This window comes from Gnatocerus cornutus, unplaced genomic scaffold (genome assembly GCF_029298725.1).
Source record: "Gnatocerus cornutus isolate USDA-ARS CGAHR unplaced genomic scaffold, icGnaCorn1.1 ctg00000023.1, whole genome shotgun sequence".
In the NCBI taxonomy this organism is placed as follows: Eukaryota; Metazoa; Arthropoda; class Insecta; order Coleoptera; family Tenebrionidae; genus Gnatocerus; species Gnatocerus cornutus.
The window spans coordinates 5,462,307-5,473,728 of record NW_028275375.1 but is presented as its reverse complement, the minus strand read 5'-3'; the positions used below and the strand labels follow the sequence as shown (position 1 = coordinate 5,473,728).

Below are 11,422 nucleotides of genomic sequence, written 5' to 3'. Positions count from 1 at the left end.
AACGAAATCGTTTAATTGCTTCATCAGATTAGATTTACAGGCGTCAAATTGTTGTGATTTGGATATCGGAAGAATGCGCCAGCCGTTATCAAGGATGAACATCTTTAGTTCTTATCAATTATCAATAGAGTGGCGTTTTAAGTGTGTCATTGCCATAGTTTCGACTTTGAATGAAGACAATTAAAGCCTCAGTAAATATAAACTATTTTGGTCGATTCTCCTTAAACATTATGGTGTATTATTGGTTGCCTACATTTAAGCGATCAATTCTTGGGATAATTCGTCTCGTAACGTTGGCAACCAATGTAAATATGTCAAATTTGACACATATCACCGTGACACTTGTCAGTTTGACGTCTATTATTTACGAGCTTGTCTCAAGTTAACTCTTTATTATTCTTAACAACGCATTTTTACTTATTTATTGTACAAAAACTGCGCACAAGTCTTCTTTTCCTTTGTACATTTGTACTGAAATTGTCATGTTTTAACACCGAAGTTTTTTCCGAATTTTTTAGTGATGGATTATGAATTACCCACTGAATTTGATATAATTATTGTAGGAACAGGTAAGTACTCCCTTAGTTAATACAACTCTTTAAAGTGTCTTCAAGGTGTTGTGGAGTCAATAGTATCAGCAGCTGCAAGCAGAATTGGAAAGAGAGTTTTGCACATTGACAGGTATGGAGTCTCTCAAAATTGCCCCAAATAATAGTGTGAACTTGCAGCAACAATTACTATGGGGGGTTGTGGGCCTCTTTCAATCTAGACGCCATTCAGAGGCTCAACTCCGCCGTCAGTCATTCCTCAGCAGCCCCCAATCCAGAGTTGATTCAAGAAAACGAGAAGACATTCCCTTTAGGCAATGACTTTTTTGATTTAAAGAACTTTAAGACAGAATGGCACATTCCAAAGTGAGTTGTTACATAACTGGTCCTATATCCTGCAATTCTACGACTTTTAGAGATGAAACCAAAGAACAAGAGTCTGAAGAAGTCCCTCAACTAACCCAAGAATCGCTCCTGAAAGACTCGAGAAAATTCAACATTGATTTAATCCCCAAACTCCAATTTGCAAGAGGCGATTTCGTTGAGCTCCTAATTTCTTCAAATATCGCTCGATATTCAGAGTACCGCAGTGTTAGTAGAGTCCTAACTTGGCTGAACGGGCGCCTGGAAACTGTCCCATGTTCCCGTTCAGACGTCTTCGCGAACAACAAAGTCACAGTCATCGAAAAACGCATGTTGATGAAACTTTTTATGGCGTTGGACAGCGGCGATCAGGAGTATCTTTCTTATGACAATAAAACGTTCCGGGCGTTCCTGACTGACAAAAAACTGACTCCTAATCTAATCCATTACGTTTTGTACGCAATTTCCATGAGTACGGACCACACTCTGTGCCCGCAAGGAGTCCAGAATACCAAGAGATTCTTAGATAGTTTGGGGAGATTCGGGAAGACGCCGTTTCTGTTTTCTATGTACGGCAGCGGGGAGATAACTCAGGCGTTTTGTCGGTGAGTAAACTGAACGAAACTTTCCTTTTTAAACTTGTGTTAGTTTGAGCGCCGTGTTTGGGGGAATTTACGCTCTGAATCAACCTCTGAATGGCCTAATTTTCAAGAACGAAGAGTTTAAAGGGTTGGTTTGTGGAAAGCAACGAATCAACGCCCCGTTGTTGGTGATGGGGGCGGAAAAAGCACCCGCGGATTTCATCAAAACTACCCCAAACTCTTATATCGCGAGAGCTGTTTTCATTACGGACAAATCCATAATGCGCAGCGAGAAAGAACATCTAACTTTATTGATTTATCCTCCAGAGAATGGTAAAAACTCTTGTACCATCATCGAACTCGGAACTTTAACAGGAACTTGCCCTAAAGACTTCTGTAAGAGCTCCGCACGCGTTAATTAGTTTTTAATTGTTTGTTTTAGTCGTTGTCCATTTGATTTCGAGGCAAGTGAGTCTTCCTGAGGACGATTTCAAGCATTGTATCGAGAATTTATTTAGCAAGACTGAAGAGGATCAAAAGCCGCGGATTTTATGGTCTTGCTACTTTTCAGTTCCTGATTCTAACGATCTGGAGCTCAAAACTGGGACTATGAGCAACGTGGTTTTGTGTCCAGGACCGGATCTAGATCTAGACTATGATGACGCTGTTAAAAAAGCCAAAGAGATTTTTTCCGAGGTTTATCCAGACACGGAGTTTCTCCCGCGAGCGCCTGATCCTGAAGATATTATCATTGAAGGAGATGAAGAGCATCACGAGGACGAAGTTGTCCTCACAGCTGAAACGAGCGAAACTGAAGCAGATCCAAAGCCTGAAAGTGATAACCACCCTAGTGAACTTAAAGAAGAATAAATAAATGAAATTTATATATTTATGCTTAAATTATATAAAACTTAAATTAAAATTAAACTAATTGTATCACGAAAAATAGTCATTTATCCCCAAGCTGGAGTCTTGCAGTAATGTAAAACCAACTTCCCTTCAGTTGAGTAGCAGTCATACAAATTCTTCATGATTTGATCAGGCGAGGGGGCGAACGTCTGATTCACGTACAAAAACTAAAAATCGATTTATTTACCGTTGAGACAAATTCACAAACTCACTAATTTTTCCTGAGGCTCCAGTTTCATGTAGCGCTTCATAAACTCGGCAATCCAGGAAATGGGTTTGTCCCCGTCGACTGTCCACTTTTTTTTCTTCATAATCGGCGCATTTCCCGTCGGTTTGAGTAAAATATCAACTGAAAACGCCCTTGTTACAACAAAACATCACAAATCTAACCCTACTTTTCTGTTTGTCACTTTTGTTACTATCTTGTCCGTTCGAGGCTTCACCGGGGTCGTTTATATTCATCGACTGGAGAGATTGCAATGAGTCTTCCGCCCCTTTGGCGTCTGAAGGGGCGTCGCTCATTTTCACACACTGGGAAAGATCAACAAATCAACAATAATATACAATTGGGAGCGCGCATAAACGCCGGTGGCGCCCTCGTCCGGCAAAACTGTTCTCGTTTTACATATACACAAGATTATTTTTGTACAGGTTAAAGTTGTTTACAAAAGTTGTTTGTAAAAAATTATCATATTTTTGGATTCAACGTGAAATTCTGCGTAAAATGAGACCCAAATTTGTTGAGTTTGCTTAATAAATAAACGAGGTATAGGCCAAAAACTGTTTTGAAAACATCATTTTAGGGTGTTTTTCAATCAATGTTTTCAAAATGAAAATGACGTTTAATAGCATTGAATTATACATCAGTCGAAAGAGGAGCTCAAAATCTATCTACTGGCCAAATTTGAGATCTATAGGACAAATAGTTTGCAAGTTATGGCCAGAAATTAAAAAAAATGAAAAATTTTCATCGTTTGAGTCGCAATTTTTTTTCGTGAAAAATCGACTATCGAATTTTGGGCTTTTAAGCACTTTTTCTAACGTAAAATGAGCCGAGAAAAACGATGGCGCAAACCGCATCTCAATATCTCTAATAGTTTCCGAGATATTTAACTTTGAAAATTGGGAAAAATGAGAAAAAATGAAAATCAACTATCCGAAACTTTGATCGGCCATAACTCAGTTATTTGTTGTCGGATCTGAATTTAAATCCCAGATTTGGAATCTGCGTAAAATTCTGCGTACTCTGATGTATAATAACTCAAGTTTACTCTAAAAAGTAAGCGAGATATCGATATGAGAAGTTTGGCCATAGTTTTAGTCATGAATTTTTGCAAAAAACTGCAAATTTCGACTATTGGAAAATCTAAAAACTATTTCTTATGTAAAAAATCGCGAGAAAAACGATGCCGCAAACCGCATTCCAATATCTGGAATAGTTTTCGAGATATCGAGCATGAATTGTTTGGAACCTTCAAAAATTTGGCCATCTGGCGACAACCCAAAAATTCAAACGGCCATAACTCAGTTATTTGTTGTCGGATCTGAATTTAAATTCCAGATTTGGATTCAGCGTGAAATTCTGCGTAAAATGAGTCCAAATTTATTGAGTTTACCAATAAGCATTGACCAAAAACTGTTTGGAAGTGGTCATTTTGGGGTGATTTTCAATCACTATTTTTAATTTAAAAACGACGTTTAATACCTTTGTATTATATATCATTCGAAAGAGGAGCTCGAAATCTATCTACTGGCCCAATTTGAGATCGATCAAGCAAACGGTTTACGAGTTATGGTCAAAAATAAAAAAATTGAAGAATTTTCATCGTTTGAGTCGCAATTTTTTTTCGCGAAAAATCGACTATCGAATTTTGGGCTTTTAAGCACTTTTTCTAACGTAAAATGAGCCGAGAAAAACGATGGCGCAAACCGCATCTCAATATCTCTAATAGTTTCCGAGATATTTAACTTTGAAAATTGGGAAAAATGAGAAAAAATGAAAATCAACTATCCGAAACTGTGATCGGCCATAACTCAGTTATTTGTTGTCGGATCTGAATTTAAATCCCAGATTTGGAATCTGCGTAAAATTCTGCGTTCACTGATGTATAATAACTCAAGTTTACTCTAAAAAACAAGCGAGATATCCATATGAGAAGTTTGGCCATAGTTTTAGTCATGAATTTTTGCGAAAATTTGCAAATTTCGACTTTTGGAAAATCTAAAAACGATTTCTTATGTAAAAAATCGCGAGAAAAACGATGCCGCAAACCGCATTCCAATATCTGGAATAGTTTCCGAGATATCGAGCATGAATTGTTTCGAACCTTCGAAAATTTGACCCTCTGGCGACAACCCAAAATTTCAAACTTCCATAACTCGGTTATTTATTGACAAATGTTAAAAATTTATCATATTTTTGGATTCAGCGTGAAATTCTGCGTAAAATGAGACACAAGTTTGTTGAGTTTGCTTAATAAATAAATGAGGTATTGGCCAAAAACTGTTTTGAAAACATCATTTTAGGGTGATTTTCAATCAATGTTTTCAAAATGAAAATGACGTTTAATAGCATTGAATTATATATCAGTCGAAAGAGGAGCTCAAAATCTATCTACTGGCCAAATTTGAGATCTATAGAACAAATAGTTTGCAAGTTATGGCCAAAAATTAAAAAAAATGAAAAATTTTCATCGTTTGAGTCGCAATTTTTTTTCGCGAAAAATCGACTATCGAATTTTGGGCTTTTAAGCACTTTTTCTAACGTAAAATGAGCCGAAAAAAACGATGGCGCAAACCGCATCTCAATATCTCTAATAGCTTCCGAGATATTTAACTTTGAAAATTGGGAAAAATGAGAAAAAATGAAAATCAACTATCCGAAACTTTGATCGGCCATAACTCAGTTATTTGTTGTCGGATCTGAATTTAAATCCCAGATTTGGAATCTGCGTAAAATTTTGCGTACACTGATGTGTAATAACTCAAGTTTACTTTAAAAAATAAGCGAGATATCGGTATGAGAAATTTGGTATAGTTTTAATCATGAATTTTCGCTTTGGTCTTTTCGTTTGGTCCGAAAGTTACTTGGATTTTTGTAAAATTGAAAAGTTATTTGAAGCCATTCTATTGGTCAACTTTAAAGCCTTGTAACTTTTTAACTAAAACGAAAAAAATAAAATTAATTGCGGATTCCGAGACAGTTTGCCTTCCTTAATTACCCATTAGTCTATGGCCGTAACGTTACCTAACACCCTGTATAAATTAAATAAAAAAAAATGTTTCGCTTAAAAATGAAAATTTCTAAAATTAGTCTGTTTTGCTCTATAATTTTTAATGCACAGAATTCACAGAATTTGAAAACTATACAATCCTAAATGTTTTAAAACCCCACTTTTCCTCTAAAATTTTGTAATTGAAAACATACAAAGTTGCAAATAACAAATTTTCATAAATTGTTCCAAAGTCCCTAATTTTTCTTTTAGCCAAGAGAACAGTATTTGTGGCAACACCTAATTCTTGAGCAACTCGTCTCTTAGTCGTTGAGTAATCGTTTCTTTTGGAAGGCATTTTGAATGACTGTTCTGTACCCTGATTTACAATAACAAAATGTTGCTTGTCTCAGTTTTTTATGATCAACAATGGTACTTTTGACGTTTTAGATAATATAAAAAATAAAATTTCTAAAATTCCTGAAAATAGTATTAATCCTTAATAATGTTGGTTTTGAATTCGCAATCTGTATTAACCCATTACCGCCCAGTGTCCTATACAGAGTGTTTTTGAAATGCATCTACAAAAAGCGTGTAGTAATGCCTTGACACAATTTGAGCCTATTAAGAGAAAAAAGTTTTAGTAAAAGTGTTGTTGTTTTCGAGTTAAAATTACACAAAAATTTCAATAAATTTCACTGATTTTAAAAGTTAAGAAACTCAAGTTGCTGCTTGCTTAGGAAACAAACTATTCCAGGTGCGTTTTTTGCCAGTGGTGTAGAAAGTTCGTGGATTGGGGTTAATTATACCTTGTCAGTTTTTGACCTAAAAATTGGTTTTTCATACTTCATACTCCTTCTGCGAAGGAACTGTGATAAAAAACAAATTTTTGCGTCAGTTTCTAGAGCTTTGTCAACTATGAGCGTATCGAAATTTTCAAAATTTTAACTTTAAAATTAAAGGCGATTTTAGGGGTGGACACGTCTTATTCATAGTTCAACAGTTTAATTTTTGACCTGGATTACAATGTCGTCCAAGAGTTGCCGTCACTTATATCTATACCTTACCAGAAGATTCGGCGTTTGCCCGCTTCTTTCCCTTTTTTGTCTCGACAGATGACTGCGAGAATTCCGCTTTTGCGACGTTCTGCACCTCTGCAGCCACTTGCGGCTCATATTCGCAGAGTTTTCTTAACAAAAACTTTCGTTCTTCCTGTCTGATGATGATTTCGGTTTGTACTTCTTCGAGTTCGTCAACCAGAGCGGCGTTTTCCTACGAAATAGAGCTGGAGGAGACATTTTTGGAAGAGTCAACTTACATGGACATATTCTCGTATCAATTGTTTGAGGTAATTCAACTTTTCTCGGTATGTTCCAGGGGGGCGCTCGGACACGTTTTTTGTGGCATTAACGCGTTTTAAGTACGCTTCGTAGGCATTTGCCATATCTTGTTTGTTAAGGTTATGTCGTCTGATTTGACAGTTGACGTGGTGATTTTAATGTGTCCCCTAGATAATGGCACCACTGACTGTCAATCCATAGAAACAACGGAACGTCATTTTTGACAGATGTCAATTTTTTCGAAAAAAATGCCGATTTACGAAGCCCTCAGCGACAAATTAACCGTTGTCTTAGACATTGGGAGTGCTTTCACCAAGTAAGTTTTAACTCTCTTTCAAAACCCAGTATTAAGACTTTTTTCTAGGTTTGGATTCAGTGGGGAATACGCTCCACGCTGTATCATCCGCTCAGAAGTCCGCTGTAAGAAAACCGACGAAATTCGAAGAATCGCAGAATATAAAAATGAGTCAGATTTGTACGACTTGTTGGTTGACTTCCTCCACATCCTCTTTTTTAAATATGCCCTCCTCAGTCCCAAAGAGAAGTCACTCGTTATTGTGGAGTCTTTATTGTGCCCCACGTTGTTCAGAGAGACTTTGGCGAAGGTGCGGCACAACTATAATCCCCAGATTTTTTAATTTAATTTGTAGGTCTTGTTTGTCCATTATGAAATCTCAAATTTGATGATTTTACCTTCACATTTGGTGAGTTTATCTACTTTGGGGGCTGAAACTGCGTTGGTGCTTGATGTAGGATACTTTGAAGCGGTTGCTATTCCGATTTGTCATGGGATGCCTGTGATCCATGCTTGGCAAGCTCTTCCATTAGGGGCACAGGCAGTTCATGAGTAAGTTTAAACAGGCAGATGTGGAATTTTTCTTAGGGAGTTTTTCAGGAATTTGAGGAGTTTGCTGAGTTCTGAGAATACGGGGATTGGCAACTTACCTGAGTCTGTGATTGAGGATATTAAAGGTGAGATGAAATATGGTGGTTCTAATTTATAAAGCTATTATAACGTGTGATCCACAAAAATTTTATTTAGGGTGGGCTTTGACAAAATTTACGTAAGTCGAGAAAAAATTTGACAGTAGTTTGACATTTGTCATTTGATTTAATTTCAATTAGATCTCAATACATTATTGATGCTGAAGAGACACACGATAGCATCTAGCATCAAGGGGGGCTATGAAATGTCAACGAAATTCGCCGCTCATTACAAATGTGGGTTTCGACTTTTCAACTGACATTTGCAGTTAACCTCAAACATGGAGCAAAGTAAGTTTTGAGAAGTAAACTGTTCTAGTTGTGGTTTAAAACCTGAAAATCAAAAACTTGGACACAAAACTGTAACTGAAACGTCATTGATGTAAATATAGTATATACGGTAAGAGATTGGGAGATTTCGACAGTTGACATATAGGTTGGTAACAAATTATGCTACAAAATACACTAAAAACACTAAATTCAGTTAAAAAGTGGAAGCCCACATTTGTAATGAGCGGCAAATTTCTTTGACATTTCATAGCCACCCTTGATGCTAGAAACATTTATAAACACCTTGTATTTTTAACATGACATCATTCAAAATAAGCAAAAGCAACCGTGACCTTCTTTTTTAATTTGACAACATTGAAAAACAATTGTGACAAAAGTGACAACTGGAATTACAAAACGTCGATCATTGATTGACACTCAATGCTGCCATTTAAAAAACAATTTTTCCAGTGCGCTGCTGCTTCGTCACCACCCAAAAACGCGCCGAAGACCTCTCCTCCCCCAAACCCGAAATCGCTTTCGCCCCCGAAGTCAAATACCCGCTCGGTGGTTCCGACGTCCTCACAATCTCCGGGAAAACCCGCGAAAAAGTTTTCGAACTCCTCTACGAAGAAGACAACGACCACCTGTGCATCTCCACCATGATTCTAGACGCAATAATGAAAGTCGACATCCACCTGCGGAACAACCTAGCCGAGAACATCCTTCTGATGGGCGGCGGCGTCATGATCCCCGGATTCAAGGCGCGACTCAAAGAAGAACTGAACAAACAACTCAAATGCGAAAGATACAATAAGTTGAAGATTCCCGCGTTCAAGTTCCATTCGCCCCCGAGTAAGGAGAATTACACCGCGTGGCTCGGGGGCGCGATTTATGGCTCCACGGAAATGTTGGGGTTGAAGGGGGTGAATAGAGAGGGGTATTTTAAGGAGAATTGTCTGCCGGATTGGCCCAATATGAGGGACAACTTCCGGACGCTGTGAAGTTATTTTGTTTAACGAGAAATGTTAATTTTCACATTATGTAACCATGGTAACCATGAGATAAACATGGTAACCATGGTAACGCACCACGTAATCGTGTAATACAAGGTGTTTATAAATGTTTCTAGCATCATGCGTGGCTTTGGAATTTCTGTCGTACACTATTTTGCCGCTTTGTTTTCATAGTGAATATAACTATCTTGAAAATTATTTATAATGTTACTTACTTCAATGACGTTTTAGTTACGGTTTTGTGTCCAAGTTTTGGATTTTTAGGTTTTCAACCACAACTGGAACAGTTTATTTCTCAAAACTTACTTTGCTTCATGTTTGAGGTTAACTGCAAATGTCAGTTGACAAAGGGAAACCCACATTTGTAATGAGCGGCAAATTTCTTTGACGTTTCATAGCCACCCTTGATGCTAAAATCATATATAAACACCTTGTACAAGATACGTGAGTCATATTTCCACTTGTTGGAATATGAGTATCATTGTATGTCTACTAATACACTTTTATAGATAAAGATATTTATTACAGAAACCAGTTTTCATTATAAAGTGTAGGGATGAATGAGATACTCGGAGAATGTCTTGACGTTGTCGGCCCCTCGAACTTCTTTCTCCAGAAGCGGGAGTTTGGTAACGTGGAAGTCTTCATACAAGTCGTTGATCTGATCGAGATATTTCTCTTGGATTTTGAATCTTGCGACGCACATCTTACATGGATTTTCGTCGTTTTTTTTGAAAAGCAACTGATTCACGATTATGTTATGAGTGTCGATCTTGCATTTCGTAAGTTCTTGGACAAGTCGCTCGGTTTCGTAGAGCGACAAGAACTCCGCGATGCAAACACAGACGAACGTGGTCTGATCGGGATTCTTGAACTGCTCGTTGACTTGTTTGATGACGGACAACATCTCCTCCATTTTTGAGGAGAGAGTGTCCGCGTTGAACTCCTGGATCCCCAGAAGCCCGCTGATCTGTGAAACTAACGGAGAAATCTTCAATTTTAATCTCAGGAGTTTCCCAAGTCCCTTTTCGACGACTTGCGGGAATGATAGGAGTCGTAAAGTGTGTCCTGTGGGAGCGGTGTCGAAGACCACAGTTGAGAAATTCATGCTCTTGATTAGTTTCATGACCTCTGCGTAACTCATAGCTTCGTCTATCCCTGGGAACGCCCCGATGATTTCCTGGATTATCCCTTTACTCATTCTCATGGCTTCGGGCTCTCCGTCGAAGTACTCATCTGGAAGCTCGTTGAAGCCCACGTTCGGGTCGATTTCCATAGCGTAGAGGTTGCTGAAGCCCTTTACTATAGTTGGCACTTTTGTGAATTTCTGGTCAAAAGCATCGGAGATGTTGTGAGCGGGGTCAGTTGATATGATGAGAACTGACTCGCGCACTTTGGAAAGTTGCACTGCGAGGCTACAACTGGAAGAAATTTCATGAAAAGGGGAAAAATATGTCGGGGTGATTACCTGCAAGTTGTTTTCCCGACACCGCCCTTTCCGCCCACGAAAATCCATTTTAAAGTTTGCTGGTCGATCACGTTTTTTAAGGAGGGCTCAAGAGGCTCGAATTCCGTCATTTTGGGGCTCACAAAGTTGTGAATTAACCTCACATCGGTTTGTCAAGTTTGACAGTTGAGGTTATGTTAGCATGAGTCGTTGTTATGGAGTGCGAGCACTACCGCCTGTAAATTATGCAACCTCCCACTCTGGAGGATCAACAAACCGTGCCGGTCCATTTTAATACAAGGTGTTTATAAATGTTTCTAGCATCAAGGGTGGCTATGAAATGTCAAAGAAATTTGCCGCTCATTACAAATGTGGGCTTCCACTTTTTAACTGACAAATAAACTGTTCTAGCTGTGGTTTAAAACCTGAAAATCAAAAATAGTATATACGGTAAGAGATTGGGATATTGATAGTTGACATATAGGTTGGCAGCAAATTATGCTACAAAATACACTAAAAACACTAAATTCCTACGCGAAATGGGTTGACAGGGTTGTCAGTAACTGGGCTTACTTGTTATTTTAAATTTCGCGCGTATGGAATACTTTTTATTGCTTAGATTTAGTGACTTTTCTGTCATTCAAACTCTCACTGTACGAACTATAATAGCAATGAAAAAAATTCAATTTCAAATAAAAATTACCCGCCAATCAGACTTTCTCCCTCCATCGCCAGTTCAAGAGGCCTGCTTC

General features: G+C 38.0%; 4 protein-coding genes across 6 annotated transcripts; 2 read left to right on the top strand and 2 right to left on the bottom strand.

Moving 5' to 3' along the window:
• The first annotated feature begins 285 nt into the window (after positions 1-285).
• LOC148166568 (rab proteins geranylgeranyltransferase component A 2-like) lies at positions 286-2,438 on the top strand. The gene is made up of 6 exons (XM_088048646.1): positions 286-569; positions 615-681; positions 729-914; positions 965-1,516; positions 1,560-1,888; positions 1,935-2,438. The coding sequence occupies exons 1-6, from the start codon at positions 521-523 to the stop codon at positions 2,360-2,362; spliced, it is 1,611 nt and encodes a 536-aa protein (XP_087904772.1). The 5' UTR covers positions 286-520; the 3' UTR covers positions 2,363-2,438.
• On the bottom strand, positions 2,362-7,142 carry LOC148166567 (autophagy protein 12-like). Of its 2 annotated transcripts, none has more exons than XM_088048649.1 (4): positions 6,681-6,879; positions 2,797-2,932; positions 2,614-2,750; positions 2,362-2,568 (listed from the first exon to the last, which is right to left on the bottom strand). In XM_088048649.1, the coding sequence occupies exons 1-4, from the start codon at positions 6,786-6,788 to the stop codon at positions 2,446-2,448; spliced, it is 504 nt and encodes a 167-aa protein (XP_087904775.1). In that variant the 5' UTR covers positions 6,789-6,879; the 3' UTR covers positions 2,362-2,445. The 2 variants fall into 2 exon arrangements, with proteins under 2 accessions (XP_087904775.1, XP_087904776.1); XM_088048650.1 differs by lacking the exon at positions 2,362-2,568 and adding an exon at positions 6,932-7,142 and having other exon boundaries at positions 2,661-2,750; positions 6,681-6,885.
• Positions 7,137-9,754, top strand: LOC148166566 (actin-related protein 10-like). 2 transcript variants are annotated; one of them, XR_015771005.1, is made up of 6 exons: positions 7,137-7,269; positions 7,318-7,558; positions 7,604-7,800; positions 7,849-7,925; positions 8,679-9,319; positions 9,664-9,754. XR_015771005.1 is itself a non-coding variant. In XM_088048647.1 (5 exons), the coding sequence occupies exons 1-5, from the start codon at positions 7,181-7,183 to the stop codon at positions 9,209-9,211; spliced, it is 1,137 nt and encodes a 378-aa protein (XP_087904773.1). In that variant the 5' UTR covers positions 7,137-7,180; the 3' UTR covers positions 9,212-9,754. The 2 variants fall into 2 exon arrangements, 1 of the variants encoding a protein (XP_087904773.1); XM_088048647.1 differs by having other exon boundaries at positions 8,679-9,754.
• LOC148166565 (ATPase ASNA1 homolog) lies at positions 9,725-10,912 on the bottom strand. Its single transcript, XM_088048648.1, has 2 exons — positions 10,692-10,912; positions 9,725-10,644 (listed from the first exon to the last, which is right to left on the bottom strand). The coding sequence occupies exons 1-2, from the start codon at positions 10,799-10,801 to the stop codon at positions 9,765-9,767; spliced, it is 990 nt and encodes a 329-aa protein (XP_087904774.1). The 5' UTR covers positions 10,802-10,912; the 3' UTR covers positions 9,725-9,764.
• Between the last annotated feature and the right edge of the window lie 510 nt (positions 10,913-11,422).

Excerpts from the sequence above, each read along its gene's own strand:
- LOC148166566 (XM_088048647.1), top strand. The coding sequence starts at position 7,181 with ATGTCAATTTTTTCGAAAAAAATGCCGATTTACGAAGCCCTCAGCGAC. Across the intron at positions 7,270-7,317 it reads ATTGGGAGTGCTTTCACCAA|GTTTGGATTCAGTGGGGAAT; the intron begins GTAAGTTTTAAC and ends ACTTTTTTCTAG. Across the intron at positions 7,801-7,848 it reads GGGGCACAGGCAGTTCATGA|GAATTTGAGGAGTTTGCTGA; the intron begins GTAAGTTTAAAC and ends GGAGTTTTTCAG.
- LOC148166567 (XM_088048649.1), bottom strand. The coding sequence starts at position 6,788 with ATGAGCCGCAAGTGGCTGCAGAGGTGCAGAACGTCGCAAAAGCGGAAT. Across the intron at positions 2,933-6,680 it reads GGCAAACGCCGAATCTTCTG|TGTGTGAAAATGAGCGACGC; the intron begins GTAAGGTATAGA and ends GATCTTTCCCAG. Across the intron at positions 2,569-2,613 it reads TGGAGCCTCAGGAAAAATTA|TTTTTGTACGTGAATCAGAC; the intron begins GTGAGTTTGTGA and ends ATCGATTTTTAG.
- LOC148166565 (XM_088048648.1), bottom strand. The coding sequence starts at position 10,801 with ATGACGGAATTCGAGCCTCTTGAGCCCTCCTTAAAAAACGTGATCGAC. Across the intron at positions 10,645-10,691 it reads GTCGGGAAAACAACTTGCAG|TTGTAGCCTCGCAGTGCAAC; the intron begins GTAATCACCCCG and ends AATTTCTTCCAG.
- LOC148166568 (XM_088048646.1), top strand. The coding sequence starts at position 521 with ATGGATTATGAATTACCCACTGAATTTGATATAATTATTGTAGGAACA. Across the intron at positions 1,517-1,559 it reads ATAACTCAGGCGTTTTGTCG|TTTGAGCGCCGTGTTTGGGG; the intron begins GTGAGTAAACTG and ends AACTTGTGTTAG. Across the intron at positions 1,889-1,934 it reads AACTTGCCCTAAAGACTTCT|TCGTTGTCCATTTGATTTCG; the intron begins GTAAGAGCTCCG and ends TGTTTGTTTTAG.